Here is a 27,413-nt window from a genome sequence, read left to right on the forward strand (position 1 = left end):
CAGCCATGGCCATTGCACCCATTTGGGGAGTGAATAATGGATAGAAGACCACTCTCTCCCTCTGTCTCTACCTGTCTCTGTAACTCTGTCTTTCAAATTAAAAAAAAAATCTTTAAAAAAAATCTCTCTCTCTTTTTTGGATTGGCTCAGCTCCAGGCATTGCAGCCATCTGGGGGAGTGAACCAGTGAATGGAAGACTTTTCTACCTGTCTCTCTCTCTCTCTGTAACTCTACCTCTCAAATAAATAATACATAAAATCTAAAAAAAAGTAAAAAATAAAAAGCTACTCAGATTGCTTCTCTGATTAATTTCTAGAGTTTTAAAATTTTGTTTTGATAATATTTTGCCGTTTTTTTCATTGTTTTTATGAAGGAGAGAATTCTGAGTTGTTTTTTTTTTTAATATGTATTTATTTATTTGAAAGAGGTACACACAGAGAAAAGGAGAGGCAGAGAGAGAAAGTGGTCTTCCATCTGCTGGTTCACTCCCCAGATGGCCACAACGGCCAGAGCTGCACTGATCTGAAGCCAGGAGCCAGGAGCTTCTTCCAGATCTCTCACATGTGTGCAGAGGCCCGAGGACTTGGGCCATCTTCCACTGCTTTCCCAGGCCATAGCAGAGAGCTGGATCAGAAGAACAGCAACTGGGACTAGAACCAGCGCCCATATGGGATGCCAGCACTGCAAGTGGTGGCTTTACCTCTAGGCCACAGCACTGGCCCCTCTCAGAGATTTTTACTTCACCGTTTTGCTGATATCATTTCTAGTATTCTTGTTTATTAAAACCAGATATCTTTATTTTTAGGAGAAATCATTGACTATTACACAAATTATATTATTTTGGAGATTCCTAACATAATAGATCTCTTATACACAGTACACGAATCTATCAGTAGAACAATGGTGAGAATCATTGAGGAGTTCTAAGTGTCATTAGGTATTTACCTTGTCAAGTTTGCGAGCGACCCAGCTATTCCTCTGGAGTTCATTACTTCAGTCCACTTGACCCAGTCATTCTTAATAACAGAAAGAACTGAAAACATGGCTTCAAAAGATGTGATCTTAGAATTCCTGACTTCTACAACACTGAGAATAATGGAAAGAATGAAATAAAAGATACAAAAGAAAAGTTATTTGATGAAGGCCACTGAGAAAAGGAACAGCTTCAAATTAGCTCAGGGCAAAGACTGACAGCAGAGAGAGCATATACTTGCCCAGGGCAATGCCTTTTAAGGAATGGCCTAACCTGTGCCCCAGGGTGTGTGTGCACTGGAGAGCATTTGTTTGCTTGTGGGGTAGAAGTATCCAGGTAAAGAGGAAAAAAAAAAAAAAAAAAAAAAAAGAACTCTGACATATAACATCAAAATTTTCAAAAATATTTCTCTTTATGTTTCATTTAAGATTTTAAAAATAATGAAATTCACGTATTTTTCATAACATCATTCAATATCAAGTTATAATTGAAAACACCGGATTTTCATTAATCATATTAATTGATGGCACTCGAATGCTTTTTTACTATGTGCACAACATTTTAAAATTTGCAAAACCAATTGTAAAGGACACTTGCCCTGGTGGTTAAACCTCTTGTTGGGATACCTACAACCAATGTTGGAGGACCTGGGTTCAAGTCCTGTCTCTGCTCTCAATTCCAGCTTCTTGCTAATGTACACCCTGGAGCGCAATGGTGATGGCTCAAGTAGTTGAGTTCTTGCCACCCACTTGGGAGACATGAATTGAGATTCTGGTTCCTAGCCAGGTCTGGCTTAGCTCTGGTCATTATGTTGAGTGAACAAATGGATAGGAGCTCTGTCTACATGTCTGTTCATATCTCCTCTCTCTGTGTCAAATAAAATTTATAACAAATGTTTAATCTTCTCTAACTTCTACTCAACAATGGTTTAAAAAGTAAAACTTGTGAGGCCAGCACTGTGGTGTAGTAGACTAAGCCTCCATCTATAGTGCTGGCATCCCATATGGGGACTGGGTCAAGTCCTATCTGCCCATCTTCTGATCCAGCTTCTGATATGGCCCGGGAAAGCAGTGAAAGATGGCCCAAGCCCTTAGGTCCCTGCACCTGTGTGGGAGACCTGGAAGAAGCTCCTGGCTCCTGGCTTTGGATCCGTCCAGCTCCAGCAGTTGTGGCCAGTTAGGGAGTGAACCAGTGATGAAAGACCTTTCTATCTGTCTCTCCTTCTCTCTGCCTGTAAATCTACCTCTCAAATCTTAAAAAAAAAAAAAAAAAAAAAAAAGTAAAATTTGCAATATATATTCACATTCTCTTTCTATTTTAAACATCAAAATATGCCTGAACATAGACAGTGTTCCACATTTTATGGGTGATATAACAGAACCACAGGCTTTCATAAAATTAGTAAAAAAAAAAAGTATGATTCAAGCTCAGGTTTCCTGATTGGAGAACTTATTGGTCAGAATGTCAACTCTCCTCATTGTTTTATGAACATATACTTTCTAAATCCATCAAGTACTTGAGACCTATGTTTTCAGAAATGGCATGTGACCTTTGGCTTATCTTAACCAAAGAATTTGCAACCCAGTTTTAAAGCTCCCTTGAGAGCAGAGCGAGAGAGGACAACTTTGATGTATAGAATTGTCTCTTCTCAGAATGACATTTCTGACACCATGCCTGAAGACCAAAAACAGAATGACCCCATGATGTTCCATCTCACACCTACCAAGAAAAAATATTTAAAAATTAAAAAAAAAGGAAAGAAGAAATGTCATTTTTCTGTAGGGAAAGAGAAGTGCTTGGAGAATTTGAATGATGCACGTTTGTCTGAAAGCTTTAAAGATGAAAGGTAACACTTTTTAGCCATTAGCCCCAGTGAGTGATGAGATCCTAAGTGTGCCTTACCACTTCAAAGGGGCACGGGAATACAGCTTCCCAAAAAGACGGCCTCAAAGTTTTTTGTGAAGGAGGTGCAGTTCCCTCCAGGGCTCCCCTTCAGCACACTTGTAGATTGCCATGACTTTTAGTGCTCCTCAAACTTCTTACTGTAACTTCTAAATCTTTAGATTTCTAGTAGCCTTTCGTAAGTTCCCTTATAGGACCTCAGATATCTTCCATTTTGCTCCAGACCTCAATGGAATTGCCGGGGCATTCTCTCCTAGGGCTTGAAGATGGATGCTTTTCACATTAGCGATCAAAAGGCAAACGTGGACTTGGGGTTCAAATTCTGGAAATCAATTATGCTTTGCCTAAGATCTATTGAGTTGGGGGCTGGTGCTGTGGTGTAGTCGGTTGGGCCTCCACCTGTGGTGCTGGCATCCCATATGGGCACTGGTTTTATTTCTGACTGCTCCATGTCTGATCCATCTCCTTGCTAATGGCCTGGGAAAGCAGTAGAAGATGGCCCAAGTGCTTGGGCCTCTGAACACATATGGGAGACCCAGAGGAAGCTTCTGGCTCCTGGTTTCAGATCAACCCAGCACCAGCTGTTGTGGCCATTTGAAGGGTGAACCAGTGGATGGATGACCTCTCTCTCTGTCTCTCCCTCTTTCTGTCTGTAACTCTGCCTCTCAAATAAAAAAAAAAAAATTTTAAGAGCTATTGAGTTTCTCAGCCTCAAGAAGTCACATGTGTGCCCGGGAGAGCCATCTTGACTGTTAATTGTGTGTTAACTTTTTTAAGACTCCCAGAGAGAAAAAGGACAATAGACAGAGGTATGTGTGGGGTGGTAAATAATATGTAATTATTTGCAAAATCTGCCTTAAGGCAGAGAGCACCAACATCTCTTATTAGTTTTCTTTACCATGGGAATACATCCTAACTAATTGGATATTTCCCAAGGAGATTAGTTTTATCCTTACATCATTCCCAAAATGATGATTCTGATATTTGTGCTTAATGTTTTTTAAAATATTTAAGCCATTAACCATAAATAGTGCTGTTTGGGTTTTTAACCTTATCCAATGTACTAGACAATAAAATGGTTTCCATTTGCAATAGTTCTGGGGAGGTCAGCACTGGGTGGGTCTTACTCCTGTCCCTGGTGGTGGAAAGTTTCTCTTCTAAGTGACCATTAGTAGTGGAGTTGGCCACCAGTCTAAACTCCTCTGGTCTGCTCCTGAAGCAGTTGGCTTTCCTCCTAAAATACAGTGGAAGCCAGTTGGCCTGGCTGCTCTCTCTTGAGAATCAACTTTACATTTCCCAATTCTGTGAAATGCCTTTGGATGTAAGCCCAAAGAGTTTTGTGTTTTCACTTTCTGTCTCTTACTTGTGTTTGGAACCTAATCACTGTTTAGGATATAGTTTTTGCCAATTCATGATATAATTACACACTTATTCCACTTTGTTCCCTAGATACTTAGTGCAAAAACAGTTTTCATTACCTTCTTAATTCTCTGTCTATATCTATATACATATACACAAGCATATGCACACACTCATTCACACACACACTCATACACATAAATACACTCGCACAAGCACAAACATGCACAAACACAATTATTGGTTAATTGTGTTAGATGAAGTTCCTAAGAAGCCTGTTCCCCTCAAAGAAGATATTCTCACATTTTTACATTCTCATTTTAATTAAAAATAATGTTATTTTGAAACTTTAAACTGAAAATTATATTGCACAAACTCTCAGGAAAAATAACAGAAAGCTTGACATTGTTTGTTTTATAAATTATATAGGGCTATAGTCAAGGTTTTAAAGGATTTACTGGGATATAGTTTTGTGGGTTCTGAATTCTAAAATATCCTATAACTACTAAACTCACTAGAATATGGAAAATATTTTGTCCAACTCAGATGTACATTTTGTCTAGTCACTGTGGAATTCCTACACTCTTTTACTGTTTTTTTTTTTTCAGGTACCAAGTAGTTGTGGGGAGGGTAATTTTACTTTATGCTTCCCGTGTAAGGAAATAGGAAGCAGAGACCTAAAGGACAAATTCCTACTCTTATTTGTACTAGTAATTATTAGTATACACACATTCTTTTCAATAATTTTTAAAAATTAATTTATTTGAAAGAAATAGAGAAAGAGCAAGAGGGAGATCTTTAATCCATTCGTTTACTCTCCAAATGCCTGCTACAGATGGGGCTGGGCCAGGCCAAAGGCAGGAGCCTGGGGCTCAATTCAAGTCTCCCCCATGGGAGGCAGGGACTCTACTTTACCCATCACCTGTTGCCACTGAGGTGTGCATTAGCAGGAAGCTGGATCAGCAGCAGAGCTAGGACTTGATCCCAGGGTCTTTGAGATGGGATTCAGGCATTCCAAGTGGTAACAGGACCACTGTACCAAATGCATGTCCCCCACCACATTCTTACAACTCTACAAAGAGAACTATACATTTATGTTAGTTTCAATGATGAATTTTATCTGAGTCCTGTGCTCCTAGTACAGTGATGTTCAAGAAATCTACCCTCACAGTGTGGGCTTTAGAAATCCCTCTTCCTTCTCCATTTTAGGTTCCAGGAAGTAGCTTACTACCAAGGACCACCCTGCCTGGGATCACTGAGATGATTCCTTGTTCATTCTCTCCCCTGACACCCATGAGGCTCACAGATGACCCCTTGATTACCAGTTTCTAGGCCAAATACAGACCTTTCTTTATCCTGGATCATTGAAAAGGCGACACAGTTCCTCCAACTTTTTGTTCTTTATTTCACGAAGGATTAGTTAAGATTAGAATTGTCCTTCTCATGAAACTAGCAAGACACAGCTAATTGACTTAGACTACACCTCACTGCAAAACAAGCCAAACTGTAAATCACCTTATGTGCCTCCCTGTGAGAGTCAAAGGGAAACCATATTGTGATCTTTGGACCTGGGGTGGTCTTATTGCAATAGCCTGGAGAAATTCCATTTCTTTGCTGTTCTGCTTTTGTCTTTGTCTTCATTGATGCAGAACAAAAAAGAAGTTTTGTGAAGCTTCTCAGATAATACAGAGCAAATCTGTGGAGCCAGTGAAACTTACCCCAATCAGCTCTTGAGTAATTTTCCCCCTTCCTGTGTGCGTTTGGCCTCAGAGCTGCACACAGGCATGGCTGCATGCACCCGAGTGTTTAAAACAGAGAATCAGGGTGCAGCCTTGTGGCACAGTGGGCTAAGCCTCTGCCTGAGACACAGTCATCCTATTTAAGAGAGAGCTGGTTAGAGTCACAGCTACTCCACTTCCGATCCAGCTCTCTGCATAGGTACCTGGGAAAGCAGCAGAAGGTGACCCACTACCACCCATGTGAGAAACCTGGTTGCAGTTCCAGCTCCTGGCTTCAGCCAGGCCCAACCCTAGCCATTGTGGCCATTTTGGGAGTGAACCAACAGATGGAAGATCTCCCTCTGTCTCTTTATTTCTCCCTCTCCCTCTGTAACTCTACCTTTCAAATACATAAATAAATATAAAAAGAAATAAAACAGGCAACCATCCTGCACTAGACTGCAAACATCTCAAGGACTGGGTAAAGAACAGATTTTTCAGCTGGTGCTGCAGCTCAATAGGCTAATCCTCTGCCTACGGCGCTGGCACACGGGGTTCTAGTCCTGGTCGGGGCGCTGGATTCTGTCCCGGTTGCTCCTCTTCCAGTCCAGCTCTCTGCTGTGGCCCGGGAGTGCAGTGGAGGATGGCCCAGGTCCTTGGACTCTGCACCTGCCTGGGAGACCAGGAGGGGTGCCTGGCTCCTGGCTTTGGATTGGCACAGTGTGCCAGCTGCAGCAGCCATTGGGGGGTGAACCAGCGGAAAAGGAGGACATTTCTCTCTGTCTCTCTCTCTCACTGTCCACTCTGCCTGTCAAAAAAATAAAAAAAACCAAAAAACAAAAAACAGATTTTCTAGATCTTCAAAATCCCTGCATACATCTTTCTCACAAGGGTGGGCATCATTAGCCTTTCTGGCTTCTATGGGTATTTTTTCTTTTCTTCTTCTTTTTTAAATATTTTATTTATTTATTTATTTGAGAGGTAGAGTCATAGACAGTGAGAGGGAGAGAGAGAGAGAAAGGTCTTCCATCCATTGGTTCACTCCCCCAAATGGCTGCAATGGCTGGAGCTGCGCTGATCCGAAGCCAGGAGCCAGGAGCTTCTTCTGGGTCTCCCACGTGGGTGCAGGGGCCCAAGCACTTGGGCCATCTTCCACTGCTTTCCCAGGCCACAGCAGAGAGCTGGATTGGAAGAGGAGCAGCCGGGACTAGAACCGATGCCCATATGGAATGCCGGCACCTCAGGCAGAGGATTAGCCTACTGCGTTACAGTGCCAGCCATGGGTATTTTTTCTAAATAAACTAGGAGATGTTTTCCTTTCTTCTTTCTAAATTTAAAAGCAGAGAGCAAGTTTTGTCCCCTAGAAATACCTTTTCTTGCAGATAACAGATGGACCAAATCTGCAATGAGCTATTAACACTTATTTCTCCATCATTTTGTGGGTTAATTTTGGAAAGCCATAGTGGTGGTGGTGAGGACCGCACACAAGGGATGGACAGAACGCCACCTCCTCACCCAGGGCTGTGAAATCAGTGCTTCTCCATGGTGTCCCTGGGCTGGTGTGAAGCTCACACACTTGGCCAACATCCAGCTGGCTAACAGCAACAACACAGTGCCAAACCCCTGTAAATTCTACCGCAAAACTTGTTGGAAAAAGGGGGCTCCTTAGCTAAAGTTTATAGAAGCAATTTGGATTTTCATTAAATTATAACATTTGCTACTACTTCTGAGTTGCCTACCATGTATGTACATGGCAATTATAATACAGGGCACATCACTCATGATAGCTTTTTTGTTTTAAATATTTATTTATTTATTTGAAAGGTAGAGTTAGAGAAAGGGAGAGAGAGAAGGGAACAGGGAGGGGAGGCGAGGGGAAGTAAGGGGAGAAGAAGGGAGGGGAGGGGAGATCTATCTGCTGGTTCACTTCCCAAATGGCTGCAACAGTCAGGGCTGGACCACATGGAAGCCAGGAGTCTCATCCAGATCTCCCACATGGGTGTCAAGGCCCTAAGAACTTGGGCTACCTTCTGCTACTTTCCCAGGAGCATTAACAGGGAGCTGGATCAGGAATGCAGCAGCCTGGGTACCAGCATCCCAGGCAGCAGGTTAACCCACTGTGCCACAATGCTGGCCCCAGATGTCAGTTTTCAATGGCACAATAACCCACTGAGTGTCAGACTGAAGTCTGTCTGATGCCAGTGTCTGCTCTTTCTCCTTTAATGAATATTGATCTATGTCAGTAATATATTCCTGGATCTGATATACAAAACAAGAGGTAGATTGGGGAGCACCTGAAAATATGCATATACTATTATAATCCTCAGAAAGGATTGGGAGAGAGGAGAGGAAACTGTACATTCAGACTTTTATCTTAGTATACCATAAGATAAGGCAAGATGTTTGGACCATGCTGGACATGTCAGCTTCTGGGGCCATAGTTCTCAGGAGTTGGCATAAAGGCAGTCTGTGGTCATGTTTCTCGGAATAGCTCAGCAGGGAGTCTCCATGGTGTAGGCATACAGTAAACCAGTGAAGAGTTTTGGAAAATTATCTGTTTGTTTTCTCCCACAGAGTATTATGAAGGTTTCATCCCTGACTCTACAAAAGCAGAATGTAGATTTCTAGAAAACACAGGTGAGATGAAGCCAAAGTGTTATTTATACAAACATGAAATCACATCAACTCTTTGTGAATGCAGCCGTATTAAGCTGCCTTTCTTAGGAACAATAAAGCTTGAGACAAAGCTGTTTTTCCTTGGTTATAAGAAAGCTTTTCAGAGAGCTGACATTGCATCCTTTCTGTACTTGCAGCTTCACTCACACTGACCCAATCTAGGAGCTTGTGAATCATCAGATGGAATTCTGTGTGTGGTTTGGAGGGAGAGAAATAGAGTGGGAACCCATCACCCATGTTTCTGACCTTGCCGAGAAGACCTTTCTTTGAATCTTTCCAAAGCACCGAGTCCTGGGAGGATCAGCAGATTACTTCCATCAGCCAGTCCTCCAATTTTAGATAAAAAAAAAGTGCTTTAAAAGAATAGAATTGTTCAGTGCCATGACCTAAGAAAAAAACATATCTATTCATGTTTGGGAAGGATGCCAGGGTTGGAAAGACACACATGTAGAAAAGAAAACCAACAACTAGAGAGGCATACATACAGCCATGGCAACTTGGGATGCCGAGAATAAAGTAACCTAAAGTACAGGCAGTTTGCAATTTACACAAAAGGAATCACTTAAACACCTACTTAAGACACTCAGAGATTTTTTTTTTTTTTTTTTTTTTTGACAGGCAGAGTTAGACAGTGAGAGAGACAGAGAGAAAGGTCTCCCTTCCGCTGGTTCATCCCCCAGTGGCTGGAATCCGAAGCCAGGAGCCAGGTGCCTCCTCCTGGTCTTCCATGTGGGTGCAGGGCCCAAGCACTTGGGCCATCGGGCACTGCCCTCCTGGGCCACTGCAGAGAGCTGGACTGGAAGAGGAGCAACCGAGACAGAATCCAGAGCCCCAACCGGGACTAGAACACAATATGCTGGCGCCGCAGGCAGAGGATTAGCCTAGCGAGCCGTGGCACCGGCCAACACTCAGAGATTCTTTAACACAGGGTTTCCAGCTCACTTTCTCCTTCTGTTCCTCTGCACTCACCCTACATTCCAAATGGATCTGGCCACGTACAATGGCTTCAAACTTCTGGGGATGGCAAATGGGTAAAGTGCCTTTCTGCTGTCACAATCCACTTTAGCTAGCTCCTTACTTACAATTCCTCAGGCTTGTGTGTCTATCTCAGTCCAATGATACTGGCCCAAACACTAGGGGTCCCATCCTAAGCACTCTGGGATTCTCCTTGGAGTCTCCTCTCACTGCACTTGAAGTACAAAAGCTCTTTATTTGTGCTCCTCCCCCTTGGCACTCAGAGCACAGCTTCTGCTAAAGAAATCTGCTTCACAAAAATCCTCCCTCCATCTCCAGTTGATTGTGTCATCGTCTCAGTTCTTAGCCTATTTTGAAATCTGGGTATTCGTGGCGCAGGGATCCCATATGGGCACCGGTTCTAGTCCTGGCTGCTCCTTTTCCAATCCAGCTCTCTGCTATGGCCTGGGAAAGCAGTAGAAGATGGCCCAAGTCTTTGGGCCCCTGCACCGTGAGGGAGAATGGGAAAAAGCACCTGACTCCTGGCTTTGGATCAGCGCGGCTCCAACCATTGTGGCCATTGGGGAGTGAACCAACAGACGGAAGACCTTTCTCTTTGTTTATCCCTCTCACTGCTGTAACTCTACCTCTCAAATAAATAAATAAATCTTAAAAATAAAAAAAAAAAAGAAAGAAATCTGGGTATTGTCTTCCAGCAACTCCCACTAAAATTTCACATCTGGGTTTTTTTTTTTTTTTTTTTTTGCTTATCATTCAAGACTCTTAATTTCACATCATGTTATAAAGTACTTGGCATTTACTAATTTATAATAGTGTAATTTGGTGATATCCAATACTCATAGTCTACCAATAGTTAATTATCTTTTGTGATTAGGATACAGTTAGAACTGGAATTCCTCACCTTTCCACTATTTTTGCTGTGTATAACTTATGAGAGGCAGCAGGTGGGGGAGAAAGCATGCACATTGCCATTCACTGGTTCACTCCCCAAATGCCTGCAAGTCAAGAACTCAATCCAGGTCTCTGACATGGTGGATAGGAGCCCAGTCATTTGAGCCATCACCACTAGCAGAAAGCTGGAATCAGAATCCAGAGCCATTTAATTTATGATGTTGGCTTGTTATGCAGGATCACTGGAGTCAGGATGTTATGAACAGTGCAGGTCGGATTGGCTTCTAAAATGACTACACTACGCAGAGAACACACTGTTCTATCACTAGGCATGCTATTCTATTCTCTCAGGCTTGAGGCAACATTGGAGAAGAGATGTTCTGTGTCTGCACACCAACCAGGCAAGTTCTTTGTGATCCAAAATTGCACTTCCCATTTCCTGATAGACTATATATAATTTATGAATTTTGTTTTTATTGTCTCTCTTACTGGAATATAAGAGCCATGCAGTTAGGAACATTTAGTTTGCTCTCTGTTAAATGCTCCATGCCTGGCTTCTTGTTCATGGAAGGTGTCTATAGCCAATGAACTAAGAAGAAGGGGTGCATGTACTGGAAGACAAATGTTTGGGTCAGCACCAAGACTGCTCCAATTATGCATACTGTTGACAGGTTTGTTGATTTTTCCCAGGGATGTGGCACCCTCTCCAGAGCTCCAGCTGCAACCAAATGACTGTTGGACTGGTACAATTTGTGGGATGCCACATTTGGGATATTTAGCAACTAAGGTCACTTTCAGCCTTGCAGTTCTAAAGAAGAAGTTTTAATCAAATCATTTTCAGTGGAGGGAGATGTCACTGAGCTTCTCAGCCTGGGGAAACTGGTGCCTTGAAGGGAAACTGAATTTCAGTAGAATAATCCGCACCTTTCTGTATCGGAAGGTATCTAATAATGATGCTTAAACAATGTCACAGGTGAGCAGTCCATTTAGCTTTGCAATTTCAGATCATTTTGCAGAGTATAGGTAGTTTAGTTCCATTTCAAAGTTGGGAAAACAGTGGCCTTAAGTGATTTTATTGCCCACAGTGGGAAGAATTGTAACCTGAATCCTTGTCTTACGAGTCTCTGTCTCTAGTGTTCTGATTTCATGGAGTGGTGAATCACTAGAATGAAGCCCCTTCTCGGGGTGTGTGTGTGTGTGTGTGTGTGTGTGTGTGTGTATGACTTCACTGCTGGTTCTGGTAGTTCATTAGCATCCAGAGGGTCTACCACTTGTCCTTGACTCAACTGTAGACATCACCCCCACCCCCAATTCCCAGTTCTAGTGCTTACCACCTGCTACCAGGGTGCCTCACAATAAAACCGCAAGTTAGTGATGGCTGCACCAGCCAAACATTCTTGGAACAACCCTCCCCCCATGAGAAGGTTGTCCGAGCAATGGGCTCTTCCTGCTTTTGTTTCTTTCCCCTAGTGATGATGATCTCTGTGAGAGCAGCTAATGGGTAGTTGAGCACAGTGGCTTGGGATCTGGCAGAAATTGAACCCAGCAGGGAACCATGAGTAAGTCGTTAAGTCAAGTGGCAATGAGAAGAATTTAGACAGGTGGGTGAAGACCTCGCGAGGACGTGGTGTGAACGTGGCAGGAGAGGAAGGACCGGAATGCTGCAGCCAGGGCATTTCAGGAAGAGGGAGCTCGCCTTGGCTGTGGCATTGCAGTCCTGTTCCTTTTAAAGACTCCAGCAGGCAGAGAAGAAGGGAGGGACGACAGGAAAGCTGGGGACCCAGAGACCGAGGAGTGTTTTGTTGGATAAGTAATTTTCTGTCTCAAATAGCTGACAGTAGACCCTGCTGTAATTCCATCGTCCTGAGGGACAGCTTTTATTTGTTCTACAAGAAAGGCTGAGCGGTAGAGGTGCAACACCCAGAGAAGGCACAGACCGGGACCATTCTTAAGAAGATGGTGATCTGCACTGGGGAAGAGGAAGGAATATGGATTCGAGGACTTGTGATATATATTTTTTTCCACTCGCGATTTCTGGAACCCTTCTTCCGCACTACTGGACTGAGGCATGTTCCAGCAAACTTAAAAAAAAAAAATCAAACGCTTTCCTATGGGGGAAAGTTTCAATGTTGTAACCAAAAGAGATGGCAGCCGCATGACTGCCATCAAAAATAATTTATTAACCGTGTCTGTACATTCTAGTAGGCACCAAAACCCCAGGGGCTTCCTGATCCAATGCATTCTCTGCAGAGTACCGCTTGGCTCTCCACCTGTGAATAAAATGGATACCCTGAAAACTTCACCTTTGCGAGAACTATCACAGAAGAACGCTGGCTGCGTCACCGGTGCCATCACCCAGCCAGCAAGCGCTGGGAGGCGGATTAGGAGGCTGCCATCCTCCATCTCTCATTCCAGGAGCTTGGAAATTAACACACCTCGTTGTTGGTTTCCACTTTGGAGCAGCAAATCCGCGCAGTTGGCGAGCGAGTTTTTGCACCATCAGCATAGACTATGCTGATCCCGGCTCCACGCTCCTGGCTTGCTCTCTGCGCAGCAGGGGCCCCCAGACAAGCACCACTCCACACCTGAGAGACAGAGCTACACAGGTGCCTCCCAGTGCAAGGGAAGAAACAGAGAGCCGACCGTGGGCTCTCTACCCCACTGCCTATAACATTGTACCTCTCACAAGCACTTGCCTTGTGACGTGTGTAGTTGTGGGAGCACCCATAACTAAAGACAGTGCTTTTCTGGGGGGTGGGGTGGAGTGGGGGTGGGGACGGGGAGGTAAGGTAAGTTATAAATGGCTTGGCGGCATCTGGCGGGTAGGACTGCACAAAGGTTCCCAGCTTTCCTCCCTAAGCAGCTCCTCGGGAACCGGGCGCCAAAGGCAGCTCTCCCTCCAGCCGCACCACAGCCAGGCGCCCGCCCGGCTCCCTGGCCCAGCAGCGACAGGCTACGACCCCAAGGACCCACAATCGGTCCAGAGCCGCTTTGGCCACACAGCTCCATCGAGGAGCGGCGGCGGGGGGTGGCGGTGGTGGTGTTGCTTGGCTCATTTATTTATCTTGTGCGCATTAAGAAACCACCATTGGGTGCTGGTGGGAGGCGCCACTCCGCCCGAATCGCAGCCCGTGCGCCGCGGTTCCGCACACACCCGCGCCCGCCTGGAGCCGCCTCCGGCCCGGGATCCCCCGACGCGGTCTCCCGGCTCCTCCTCCCCACGCTCCTCCAGGCCGCGGCGCCCGGGCCTGATCTGCAACCCTTTGCCCTCCCGTTGGGGTCCCTCGGCGGTAGGGCCAGGCGCCCCAGGTTCCCGGCCGGCGGCGGCGGCGCGGCTCTCAGGAGTTTGGACTCTCGGGCGGCGGCGGCGGCGGCGGCGCGGAGCTGCGGGCGGCGGGAGCGAGGCGAGCCGGCCGCTCGCCCTCCGCGCTGCGCTCGGATTGGTCTCTCCCGGAGAGTGCTGGCCGAGGGTTGGCTGCGGGCCGGCTGAAGAACAGGTGCATCTCAGCTCCGCGGCTCGCGGAGCAGCCGCCGAGGAACGCGGCGCTGGGCGAGCGGCAGCCGGGCCGGCCCTCCTGTGTCGGAATGCGGCTCGCCGGCGCCGGGGGTCCCGCGACCGGCCGGCTCGGCCCCTGAGTCGGCGCGAGGCCCGGCGGCGGCGGCGGCGGCGGCGCGGGCGGGCGCCCTAGGGAGCGGGCCGGGCGCGGCGCCCCGAGGATGCGGGCGCGGCTGGAGCGCACGCAGGCGGCGGGCAGCGGCAGCAGCAGAAGCAGCGGCGGCGGGCGCGGGGCCCCGGCGCGCGGGAGGCCGCTCGGCCGGCTGCAGACGCGCCCCGCCGCTCCCTGACCGGCCGGCGGCGCCGGGGGCCCGTCTCGCCCCTCTTCCGCGCTCCTCGCCGCCCCCTCCCCGGCCTGCGTCCCCTCCCCCGCCCCTCTCCTCCCCGCCCGCCGCCCGCCTCTCGGGGGGAGGGGCGTGGGGGCAGGGAGCCGATTTGCATGCGGCCGCGGCGGCCGCTGCCTGCGCCCGAGCCTGCCGCCGCCGCCGCCGCCGCCGCCGCCGCCGGAGCCCGCGCCCGCGCCCGCGCCCGGCCCGCGCGGCCCCATGCCTCTGGCGCGGCCCTCGGGGGGCGAAGGTGAAGACCGGCTCCTAGGATGAGTGAAGGCGCGGCCGCTGCCTCGCCACCTGGTGCCGCTTCGGCAGCCGCCGCCTCAGCTGAGGAGAGCACCGCGGCGGCGGCGGCGGCGGCGGCGGCGGCGGCGGCGGGCGGGGGCCCGGACGGCGGCGGCGGCGAAGGGGCGGCCGAGCCCCCCCGGGAGTTACGCTGTAGCGACTGCATCGTGTGGAACCGGCAGCAGACGTGGCTGTGCGTTGTGCCTCTGTTCATCGGCTTCATCGGCCTGGGGCTCAGCCTCATGCTCCTCAAATGGATCGTGGTGGGCTCCGTCCAGGAGTACGTGCCCACAGACCTGGTGGACTCCAAGGGGATGGGCCAGGACCCCTTCTTCCTCTCCAAGCCCAGCTCCTTCCCCAAGGCCATGGAGACCACCACCACCACCACTTCCACCGCGTCCCCCGCCACCCCCTCCGCCGGCGGCGCCACCTCTTCCAGGACGCCCAACCGGATCAGCACCCGCTTGACCACCATCACGCGGGCGCCCACTCGCTTCCCGGGCCACCGGGTGCCCATCCGGGCCAGCCCTCGCTCCACCACGGCACGGGGCACCGCGGCGCCCCCGACGGCCCTGTCCAGCACGGCCCCTTTCTTCAGTAGCAGCGCGCCGGGCTCTGGACCCCCGGTGCCGGGAGCCCCGAGCACCCAGGCCATGCCCTCCTGGCCCACTGCGGCATACGCTACCTCCTCCTACCTTCACGATTCTACTCCCGCCTGGACTCTGTCTCCCTTCCAGGATGCTGTCTCCTCCTCCTCCTTGTCCACCACCACCGCGGCCGCCGCCACCACCACCACCACACCAGAAACCAGCACCAGCCCCAAATTCCGTAAGTAAACACCGCGTCTCCTCTGAGCTTTCCTGCTGAACCTCCTAGACAGCGCCCTCCCTCCTCCCGTGGCGGGTTCGGGGCTCCCCGGCCCCGGCGGCCACGAGGCGCCCCGCAGGCGCCGGCCGGTGCGGGGTCGGGGGGCGTGTGGAGTCCGGGCAGGAGGCCGTGGAGAGCCGAGGCCCTACTTCGCCGAGCCCCGACGGAGAAGAGACCGTCCAACTCGCTCCGGAGGGTGGAGGCGAGCGCGGAGTCTCCCCGCTGCAGACCTGCTGGCGAGTGCCCGGCCCCCTGTCCTGCCCACGGCTGGCGGGGGACGGGCGGGGGGAAGGGGCTCCCCGGGAGCGAAGGGAAGGGAAGAGAGTCGAGCCCCACGCGACCCTGCGAAGCGGCCGTCCCCACACTGCCGGGGGAAGTTCGGGCCAAGTGCGGGTGACCATTCTGATGGAGATGCTGGCAGGAGGTGGCCGGAGACGCTCGCTTCCTGCAGCCCTGACCCAGACGGGGACCAGGAAGGGTTAATTAGAAGCCACTGGGGGCGGTAGGGAAAGGAGGTGATCCGTGGCCCAGGGCTAAGCTCAGGACCCTCTGCCCCTCCAGCCTGGCCATGGCCCATCCAAGGTGTCGCTGTGTGTTCTCGTGGCCACCGAGAGTGAGTCTCAACCGGGAGGAAATAGGAGGGCAGCCCTGCAGAGCTGCCGCCTCCCGCGTCCTGAGGAGGGAGGAGCTCCCCCCCCCCCCCTTAGCCCTGCCAAGCATTTGCTTTTGTTCCTTTCTTAAAGGTGGCGGATGCCCCTCGTCCCTTATCCCCTGTGTTCTGAAAGCATCCAGCCCCGGGGTGGGACAGGGTTCTGTGCCCTCCAAGGTGGCAGCCCACATGCCCTGCTTTGCAGGCGGCTTGTCAGCCTGTGTGCAGTCGGTGCCGCTCACTGACCGGTGCACCCCAGGCCCGACAGCGTCCTCTTCAGCTGTGTAGGAAGTGTCATATTTTCTCTGGATGTTGTGAATGTTTGAGGTGACTGGTGGCCTCTCACACCCCCACCCCCACCTCGTTCTTATTCTCAGCAAACCTCGTTCATCTATTGATCAGGATATGGGACCAGTTTGTGCAGCCGGTGAAGGTTATCTAGGACAAACCCCCCACGTGTCGGTTCAAGTTCTGTGCAAGGCTTTTCTGCAGAGACTGCCTGGCGACACCGTCTTTATTTTGTATTTCTGCCGGGAGCCCTCACAGCTCGGGGAGAGGCAGAGAGCTGCCCGTTTGCTCTTTGGTGCTGGTAGGAATACCCAGCTTGCTTTCAGTCACCTGGTCATTTTTCATTTCCCTGACCTGTGATCTTACCGTGGGTGGTGTTTAACCCTTGAAACTCTCCCCTGGAATTGTGTATATTTGTTAGTAAGGTCCAGGAGAAAGAGACCTTTTGCCCAGCCCCTGCTATGGGGGGGGGGGGGAGGGAGGGGAGGCCAGACAGTAAATTGGGAGAGAGGCAGGAGAGGGGAGAAACCAGGATGGCAGTAGAGCTGGTAACTCGCAGGTCCCCTTTCTCTCCTTTGAAGCAGTTGTTTTTGAGAGCAGATTTCCCAGGCGGTGTTTAGAGCCTCTGTCCACGAATCTAGCTTGAGTTTTGTGGAGGGGTGAGGATTGAGGAGAGGATGTGTGCATGTATTCAATGGATTAAAAATAGGCGTCTGTCCTGAGCATCCCAGGTTTTTCATCTTCTCTGAAGCAGTTGATGTGAATAATGGAGTGTGGGTGTACTTCCCACCCGTGTGTGTGTGTGTGTGTGTGTGTGTGTGTGTGTGTGGAAGGGGAGCTCTGGCACATGGTGGGGGTATTTCGTGTTCTTTCTCAATGGATTCCCTTGTGTTCCATTTTGGAGGTCTTTAAAGAAAACCTAAGGTAATTATTTCTGCCCCTCCATGCTCTCTTCTACATTCTGTCGAAGGGAATGGCAGCCTGTTTAATAAGTAATGGTTATTGACAGGACTCTCAGCCCCAAGGAAAAGGGGGGAGTGTGGAAATCTGTAAATGGTGTCAGTTTTTTTGTACATGTTTAAGCAGTATTTGTTTTATTTGTGTCTGAAGTCTAAATCTTTTCTGTATGCCTTTAACAAGGAATTACATTGAGGGATAAAATGCAAGTATGCAAATCTGCCAGAAATTGACCTGGTTTGCATGTATCAACAAGGGAAATTGTAATGTAAGGTAGATTATGACCTTTCCATCAAGGGTGAGTTTAAATAGATAAGTTGTATGATAATTCAGAGAAAAAGCATAGTTTATTTCTTTCATGCAGGATTGGTGAATGATTAACAAAAGGAAATGAGGGTTGCATCCCAGGGATTCTCAGCATTGCTACTGTGACTGAATAATGGCCTGCATAGCTGGCATTCATATTTTCACTTGTTTGGATTCTGTCACTAAAGTTCCCAGGAGAGAGATTCCCTTTCCTCTGGCTGCTACCTCCATACTTGAGTAGGGTTTTTCTTGTCTTTTTTTTTTTCCCCTTTCTTTATTTTTTTTAAATAAAAGTCATGGTTCCCCTCTACACACCTGAAGAGGATTGAGGATGCTGCTCTGTTTTTTGGAGACTAACCCTCACATTCTTTAATGGCCAGGGTCTTTGCTTTTGAATTGAATATCTCAAGGCTTAGAGAATGAATGCCTTTGTATTCATCTTTGAGCAAGCAGAAGGCAGCCAGCAGCTCTTAGGAGTGGATGAGGCTGGTTCAATGAGAATAAACACTAATGGATACTAGTGTGCTTGCAAGTGGAAGCTATTTTTGCTATGGGGAAAGCTCAGGTTAGAGGGCTGTTCATGATTTTCTGTAGAATTAAAGAAAAAGATTAAATGTAAAAAACAGGAAGGAAAGGAGGGCTTGGAAGTTGACTCTTCTTTTCCGGGCCTCCGTCATGTGGGTCATGGGCTGCACCCAAAGTTTTCTGTGTCACTGTCACTGGTACCTCTTAGGTTCTCAGTGACCAAGCGTTTGCTACACCTTAAGATTCTTTCACAAACAAGTGTCTTAAGCACATTGCCACTAGGAAGTTACTTCACCAAAAACGTCTTTGAAGCATTTTGCATCTGCAAGTGTACGTTAGTTAGTTTTCATATCTTTCAGGCCAAAGGTAGTAGAGGAAAGATGGTTTTGTTCACTGTGTACCCAGCCTTTCCCTTTTGTGGCCCATTGGGTTGTGTTTTCAGATTTGACTCATTTGTAGAATGTTGCCAATGGAAATATGGGATTGTTTTGGAGACCTGGAATTCTTTTACTCACCTGAAAACACTGTTTCCTAGGGATCAGGGTCGTTGGCTTAAATTCACGTATTATAGACAACAAGCCCATTTAATAGGTTCTTTGGGTCATGTTTGGAAGATATATAGTAAATTCCAATAAATCAGATTGTATACTTATAGTATATGTAGAGAATAAATAAATGTGAAATATATCACCAGTGTTTAGATGTGATAAGCAGGCAATTTTAATTTTAAATGCCTATTTAGATAAAAATTTGCCTAGTTATACCTATTGTAATTTCTAGAGAACCATTGACAGAATGAACTATTATTCTATTAATGCATTGCAGCATCTTCATTCCTTAAATAAGAGTTCTTTTGGTTCTAAGTAGCTTTAGATACAATTTATTTAAATAAAGTGACTCCTCTCCCCTGTGTTCTGTCTACATGAATCCATGCCTTCAAAGGAATTCCAACATAGAAGGTACTGACCCCAATCATGCATGGTAGCCCAAGTGAGAGGATTCAGAGCTGAGGATCAATATTTCTTATGAAATCCAATTAAGAGCTTTTTTATGAGCACATGCTGCAAACCTGAGTATGTTTTGATTTCCTTTGGCCTTAAAATAAGATTATGTGACTTTTTTGCTTTAATCAATGATACTTTGCAATTTTTCTCTTTAGACACTTAAGTTGTACATCATGGTCTGAACACAAAAGGAGGGATGGGAGGGGCCTACACCGGCAAGACTGTTTTTAAGGTCCTTTCTAGTTGGGTCTGAGTGCATTAAGACGGCCTGGCTTAAGCATTCCTCTCCAGTTCTTCATGACTGAGATACAGGTGTGGGCAGAGTTGATTGTGAATCCCGTCATTGTGGTAATTGTGCTATTTCCAAGAAAGGCACAATGCTGATGCTTGTGAGAAATTACAAACAAACAAAAACCCTAAAAACCTCCTCTGCTGAAATTTTCTCTCTAAAGAGCATAGCTTTTCTACATGCTTGGGCCATAAGCAGGCATGTTGGGGCAGGTTGGATATCAGTGCTACCCTGGGAAATGCAGTGTGTGGAGGAACCAGGTGTCTGTCTGTCTGTCTCTCTCTCTCTCTCTCTCTTTCTCTCGGATTGCCTTCCCTCCCTTTCTTCCTCTGTATAGCACAGTGAGAAGAAAGCTGACTTTCAGTTGCTGCTTTTGTAGAAATTCTTTCCTCTTAACCTTTCATATCCAATGCCAAGCATATCTCAATATTCTTTCTGGGATGTTGAAAATGGAACATGAAAGTTGACCCTGAAAGACATAAGAGCAAGGGACTAGCCATAAATCTTAAGTGTTTAAGATGCATTGGGGTTGCTTCTGAAGAGAACTGAAATGCATTTTTCTTTCTTTCAATCTGTTTTTTATCTTCAGACTTGTGTGCGGGGTAAGGCACAGAGTTGGTATTGCATTGACAAATGTGAACTACTGAGACATGTGGAGATCCTAGAAATTTTACTCATCTGTCCCTAGAAAGTATTCCCTTCAGAGCCATGTGCACGTGAGGGAACTTCAAAAAGTTTGTGGAAAAATGGAGTATGCATTTGGTGCAAAATATTTTAGAATTCACATGTAGTGGTAGTGACAGAAAGGTAGGGCAGTGGACTCAAGGTCAAGTTTTGTACATCAGTGTGAAAACTTACCTAAGAAAGAGTTTCCTATTCATGTAATTGCACGATACCACGTGTTTAATTTGTATTTTCTTTGGTTTCCCATTTTCACTGTTCTCGATTGAAGATTTCATGCTTGTCTTCCCCGGTCTTTATTTGTCATACTGGACCCTGGCTTTTGATCGAAGGCTTTTTATAGGTTGGCTAGATTGCTTGCTGTGCTTTGCTTCTTTCCTTCTTTCTTGCCATCCTCCCTTCATTCCTTCTTTCCTGTTTTAGTCCTTTATTTGTTACTCTGCAGGACCAGCGTTATTCATTAAAGGACATTTTCTGAAATATTATTAATATCTCCATGGTATTTCAAGTTGTTTTAAAAATGAACCCTTCTGATAGGACATGTTTGATTGTTTTAATTGATGTAGGAAATTATGAGGAAAAAATTCTACCAATTGAGATTGAGCTATTAAAACCATCTTGGTGTTTCAAGAAAATTTTTCTAAGCATTTGGTGGAAGAAGAAAGCCCATTTATTTTCCCCCACATAAGTTGGTATACAATTTGTACCAATTTTGACAGCATTTATTGTCTGATCCTACAGCACAGTTACACAATTGAACATATGCTGTTATGTACCTTCATATGATTACCTTTTCTTAATATATGTCATGTTTCAGTTTTTAAAATTCATCTATTAAACTTGTATTTAGAAAAATTGTACTGCTTCTAGTTAATTGACTTAGAAACTTTGTAAAAATGGTTTGAAAATCAGAAAATTAAAGTAGAATTATAGCCTGCATCACATTCATTCTCTTATATCTCAATGTAGGATCAAAGTTTCTCTCTGAGTATGTGTGTTCTGGTTTAAGTTTTGGTTCTTTTTTCCCCCATCCTTCATTTGAAGCCACAATCTTAATGACATATTTGGTCTTTAAAAAACACTAGTGAAGGGATCTGAATGCAATTTCCTCAATGATTTCCCCCTTGCTAGGGAATCTTTTGAAGTTTTCTTGTTCCTATAATTCAAAATAATTTCTTTTTTTCTATTAAACAACTTTTGGAGGTTTTTTCAAAGCATTCAACTTCATTTTACCAGAAACTGCAATTATATTCATTTCCCCAATCACTTATCATTGGCTCATTTCATATTTAACTAAATCACATTGTTACCATAATACCAACTGGCATAAGCAAATTTATTGCCCCAGCTTGTAGGTAAGCTCAGCACTCAATGTGCAGTGGGTTGCGTTAATGTGTTCCTTCCATGTGGAGTAGAAGGTTCGTGGCGTTGAGTTGGCTAAGGGACTCAGGTCAGCCAAGTGACACATTTAGCAGGTAACAATATTGGAAATGTGAGTCATAAACATATTTTTTAGGGACTTTTGTGACAGAATGACCAACATCTATATATGTGACCTTGCCTCCTTTGATAGTGCATCAGTACTTGTAGGCTGCACAGCTATCTCTGAATCTTGACTTCCTCCCCTGGGAAAATAGGGGTAATGACAATAACCTGGTGTGTATACTACTCCACAGATAATTTACATGCTGGAAAACACTCTACTGTTTTTACGTTAAAGGAAACAGGAAGTAGAAAGGCTCATTATTTTGACTCAAGAATATATTGAGACATTGAATTCAGTTGAAATGTTAGAGCCAATTTGCTCCCTAGATTGAGGGATCTTTCATCACAATGAGAGATTATTCTTCTGATACGCCCTTGGATCTCTCCTTTATTCCTCTAGGATACCCAGAAAGGTGCAAAAAATATACAGTGGAAATGTACCTCAATCTGCTTGGAGGTTTAGTCACAAGTCAGACCTCACCGTTTCTCATCTTTGCCTGATAAATGTTATTTAAAACCTATTTCAGATGTTTGTTTATTAAAAAGTGAGTCAACATTTGAGGAAAATGAGTGAGATGGTTGAAAATCTGGGAATCTGAAGATTCTTGATGAAAGAGTTTTAAGGCTCCCCTTTGTGCTGTTGTTATACTGTGTTACTGTGGCATTTTTAGTGTTTAAGTAAGGATTTAAGTAAAAATTGGCAATCTCTGCATTGCTTCCTATCCCCCTTTAATTTTGCAGTTACTGTGATGTCGATTTCCCAGGATTAACAGCTTGATTGCATCCATCGAAGAGCTCTTTTCCATTTCTGTGTTTGTGCTTTGGGGAACTTTAATATTTACATTTTGAAAGCATCTATCTTCAAGTCTGTTTGTTGTAAACTTCATCCTGAATTATATTTCAGGGTATTACTTTTAGTTGTTGTTACAGTGTTTATGTCTAAAGACAGGTTGGTGATTGTACATAAATCATAGATTGCAGTTTCTGGGCATAAAAAGAGGTTGTTGGTGAGAAACAGACCTGCAAACTGAATTCAGAGTGGATTTTAATAATAGAAGGTTTAGAAACCTCCAATGCTGAGCCCATAGTGCGCATCAAGTCAGCAATACACACACACATCTGTATGTAAATTAGTACAGCACAGCACAACTGTTTTGCAGTTGTCTTTCTCTATCCTAATCTCACTTTCCTAACCTGAAAATACAATGTCCTGTACCTGTGTCCATTGCCTCTGTCCAGCACTTAGCAAATAGGTAATGTCATTTGCCATTATCAGTTCTGAGATTAGAATTTTTGTGCTTGATCTTTGCTGAGAATTCTTTCCTTTTCAAAGATTTATTTACTTATTTGAAAGACCAGAAAGGGTGACGGGGAGAGGGACCTCTTTCATCCAGTGATGCATTCCCTAAATGCCTTCAACTGCTAGAACTAGGCAGGCAGAGGCCAAGAACCAGGAACTCCAGCCAGGTATGAGACTAGCTGGAACCCACAAATTTGGAGCATAATCTGCTGCCTCCCAGTTATAGTAGTAGGAAGCTGGATTGGAAGCCAGGAGTAGCTGGGACTCTAACCAGGCACTCAGGGGATGCAGGCGTCTCAGGCAGCGAATTACATCACTACACCTGTCCCTGATGGGAATCCTTGAACCTATCGATTTGCCTCCTAAAATAACCCTTTCAGTAACTATGTACAGTCATCCCTGGTATGATCTTTCTGTCAATAGCCAGGGAGGTAGAGGTTCACAAAGGAAAAGGTGCACCCTTATCACCATTTTGGGTTCAGATTGTCCTGATTTCTGTGCCTTGAATTTTTTTTCTCACATATATTTTATTTTATTTTTTTTAACTTTTATTTAATGAATATAAATTTCCAAAGTACGGCTTATGGATTACAATGGCTTCCCCCCCATAACATCCCTCCCACCCGCAACCCTCCCCTTTCCCACTCCCTCTCCCCTTCCATTCACATCAAGATTCATTTTCGATTCTCTTAATATACAGAAGATCAGTTTAGTATACATTAAGTAAAGATTTCAACAGTTTTGTGCCTTGAATTTTAGTAATGTGGAAGGATTACTCATAGAGTCTCAGTTCTGGAAGGAGCCTGGGAATTTAGGTAATGATAATGACAGAGTCACCACGTGTAGAGTATTGCCATGAGTTCTGTGTTCTTTGACTTAATTTATTTTTGAAGCATGGACTTAATCATACATCTTTCCTGGGTGTTGTTATCTCAGTTGCAGATGTCATTGAGCTGGGCTTAGAGTAGTTTTGTAATTTGCTTGGGCATGTACAAGTTGCATAATTTGGAAGATAGGAACACTGTTTTGAAGGTGTCTTTTTCTCTCTTAGTTTCCTAACCTGAAAATAGTCCTGTACCTGTGTCCATTGCCTCTGTCCAGCACTTAGCACACAGATAATGACATTTGCCATTATCGGCTCCATAAATGGCATATCTGCTCTGTACCTGTTCTTGGTCTTGTAAAAGGGACACTTTCTAATCGGAGAATTTTCCATGGTTTTCAGTTGAAGAAATTCAGGAGATGTTGCAGCAAAATATAAAGAATGTGCTCCTATAAATTTTTTAAACTAAGTTAGGAACATAATGGATGTATGAAAATACTTATTCAATGTATGAGTTTGTATGAATTTCAAATTTTTTTGCAACAAAATTGATTTTATTTCCTTTGTCCATGAACTTTTTTGAAGCACCCTTGCATACATTTTAATGAGTTTGAACATAGGCATATCCATTTTACCATCACCAAAACCAAGGTTCTGAACATATCCATTATCTCCAAAAATTTTCTCATCTTTTTTTTTTTTTATCTTGAGGTAAGAACACTTAACATGAGATCAGTTCTCTTAACATATTTTAAAGTATCCAGTGCCATATTGTTGATTATAGGTAGTAAATTATACAAGAGATCTCTAGAACTTAATTATCTTGCATAATTGAATCTTTATGCATTGCCCAGCAGTTTCCCCACTTCTAAACTTTTTATTCTTTGGTCTTTTTTTTTTTTTTCTGATGGGTGTTTCATTGAAATAATGACAGAAAACAGTTGTAGACTTTATTTCTCTGCTTCCTAAAATACAAATCAGTATTGTATTCTCTGCCCATTCCAGACTTCCTTTGGATTATAGAAGTTACAGCATCATATGCTGAGACTGGACAATGGGAAGGTGTGAGGGAACATTTGGAGAGATGGCCTTTCAGTTCTAGAGATGCTAACATACCAATTCTGTGAAATGCATGACGCGAGTGGCATCATATGCAGTGTCTTCTACAGAACATCTGAATTCCGACTTGGAGCACAGTGCCCACCCTTGACTGAATATCCGGCAGTTCTAAGAAGAGGGATGTTGGCAAGACCCTGATCCACTCATTGCTTAGTTTGTTTGACATTTTTGTATGCCAAGGGTCCTTTTAGTTAAAAAGTAAAGAGTATTTTTTTGGTTAAGTGAAGGAATTGATACTTTTGCAAACTCATAGCAAGAAAATGAAAGTAGGTCAAATATCAAGAACCAGGCTGAAGGATGGGGATACTGTGATGTCAGGATGTCTGTATGGCCCAAATCTCATGGGACTGTGACTCCTATAGATTGAAAATGACAACGGTACTTACATAAAGAGAGTTTGTGGAGATGTTTACATGAATTTATTGTTAAACAGAGATTTTGTCAGCATGATGGCAAAAACTAAAGACTAGGTAATTTATTTCTTAAAAGGAGGTATAGAAATAATTTCTGTTAATGCTATCTTGAGTGAATTCTACTTGATTGACTTTTCAGGGTGATACTGTTAGTAGGGTTTCTCCCTTCAGCAAATTAGAGGTGATTTTACTGAGTATTGGTTGTATTCATTCCCAAACCAGTTTATGCCACCTCTTATTGTGACTGTAATTAGGGAAGGTATTTATTATTTGAACCAATGGCTTAATTGTGTTTTCTATTAAAACTAAGTTAATTACATTGGATATACTCTGTAAATATAACTCACTTAAAAATGCTTGCGGAAGAGGTTGGGAGCAAGTTGAGGGAGAATGTAATTCATAAAAACCTGTACTTGGATTGCTTCACTGTGCCTTGGCACTGTCATGCCACAATAAATAAAATGAATCTGAAAAAATAAAAGCATATGTTGCATTTGTGATTTTTCACAGAACAATAGAGATCTACTCAGAGAAAAACCGTTGAACTCTTATAACCAAGTATTTTGGAAATGAATGTGCATATATGTTTTATATTAAAATAAAATAAATAATACTAAAATAAGTAAAAATTTGTGTACCCATGATAGTAATGGTTACAATAATGTAACTTTACATTACAGTAATGTAATGGTTACAGAGCCATTATATTTTGTGGCTGAATAAGTTTAAGAATATTATAAAATGTTATTACATAATATTTATCTAAAATTTGGGGTAGGAAATGATATAAGATGCCACTTATATTAAGCTATATAAATTAACATTCAATGTATGAATGTAGTAACTATCTTCAAAAGAATTTACCAATTGTTAATGATTATCTCTGGATTGTAGAATAGGAAGGCTTCATAATTTATTGTTCTCTGTATTTTCTAACTTTCAGTTAATTATCAAGAAATCTGAACTTTTGAAAAAGTAAAGAATAAACTTTATGAATCAGTTCCGTTAGTAGTCTTGGTTCTTTAAGAGTTTGTGTCTTAATTGGTGTCAGCATTTAAGTGTTGACTGAGTTGGATTCCTGCTGTGAAATGCAGATGTGTAGAAATACAAACATATTTCCATTTGCACATGGGAAATATGCCTTATTGAAGGCAGATTGTCTTACTATGGGCCTTTGATTATTAGTCTTGGCCTTATAAGGATATTGAGGATGGAAACTTAATGAGTTACTTAATGGCTCTTCCAGGTTGCAGATGTTGGGCAGTCTTTGTTGTAATGCTGTGGATGAATATAGACAATAGAAATCAATCAGTTGTATGTATATCCTCTTATTACCTTGTTTGTTTCAAAGATCAGATGAAAGGAAAATACAAAGGCTAGATGTATAGCAGGGTGACCAGTTTGCTAGATTTACTAGATTCTGTAAGCTTTTCACAGAAGCACAGGCATCTGTTCTCATAATAATGTGGGTGATTGGAGTGTAGGGTGATAAACCACACAGGCCATTGGAAAGCCATGATACATAGGGCATCTGGCCCTTAATTTGGTGATGAGTTGTGCTCAGAGTCCTCTAGTCCTCTCAGAACCTGGAAGTGAGCAACACAAGGACAAAAATATAGTTCCAGCTGTATAATGTTGATCAATTACAAGTCAAGATAGGATTATTTTGGGATTGGAGCACATAATGAATGGAAGGGGATGCAAAGTGTGGGCTTAGAGGTATTGATAATATTAATCTTGGTATATGATGAGATCAGTTCATCCAAACGTGTCACCTTGAATGCTTAGGAAATATGCGCTTTTTGTATGCATCAGTACAAACATAAAATACCAAAGGAAGTCTTTCAAATCATTCTTTTGGCCTTTTCTGCTTCGTGCTACCAGTAGGGTCATCTGAGTTTATGGATTTTTTCATTTATACCCAGTGGAGCACAGTAGTTTTGAATGTTTGTTTTTCATGCCTTGCAGTCAGACAGGTGCCCGGAGGTCGTCTTGGCTTCAGCATCCTCCTTTATTAGGAACTCAGCTTAATGAGACCCAGTA

General features: G+C 44.7%; 1 protein-coding gene across 8 annotated transcripts in view; it reads left to right on the top strand.

The window, feature by feature from the left end:
* Positions 1–14,515: 14,515 nt before the first annotated feature.
* The window catches only part of NRG3 (neuregulin 3), a 1,154,964-nt gene continuing 1,142,066 nt past the window's right edge, over positions 14,516–27,413 (top strand). For 4 of the 8 annotated variants that reach the window (XM_051832994.2, XM_051832996.2, XM_051833001.2 and 1 more), the window contains exon 1: positions 14,516–15,492. In XM_051832994.2, coding sequence (XP_051688954.2) covers positions 14,646–15,492 — 847 coding nt within the window. In that variant the 5' untranslated portion in view covers positions 14,516–14,645. The remainder of the gene's footprint in view (positions 15,493–27,413) is intronic. The other 4 variants (XM_051832999.2, XM_051832995.2, XM_051833000.2 and 1 more) reach the window with 1 other exon arrangement.

Source organism: Oryctolagus cuniculus, chromosome 15 (genome assembly GCF_051225735.1).
Source record: "Oryctolagus cuniculus isolate XC-2025 breed Fujian yellow rabbit chromosome 15, ASM5122573v1, whole genome shotgun sequence".
In the NCBI taxonomy this organism is placed as follows: domain Eukaryota; kingdom Metazoa; phylum Chordata; class Mammalia; order Lagomorpha; family Leporidae; genus Oryctolagus; species Oryctolagus cuniculus.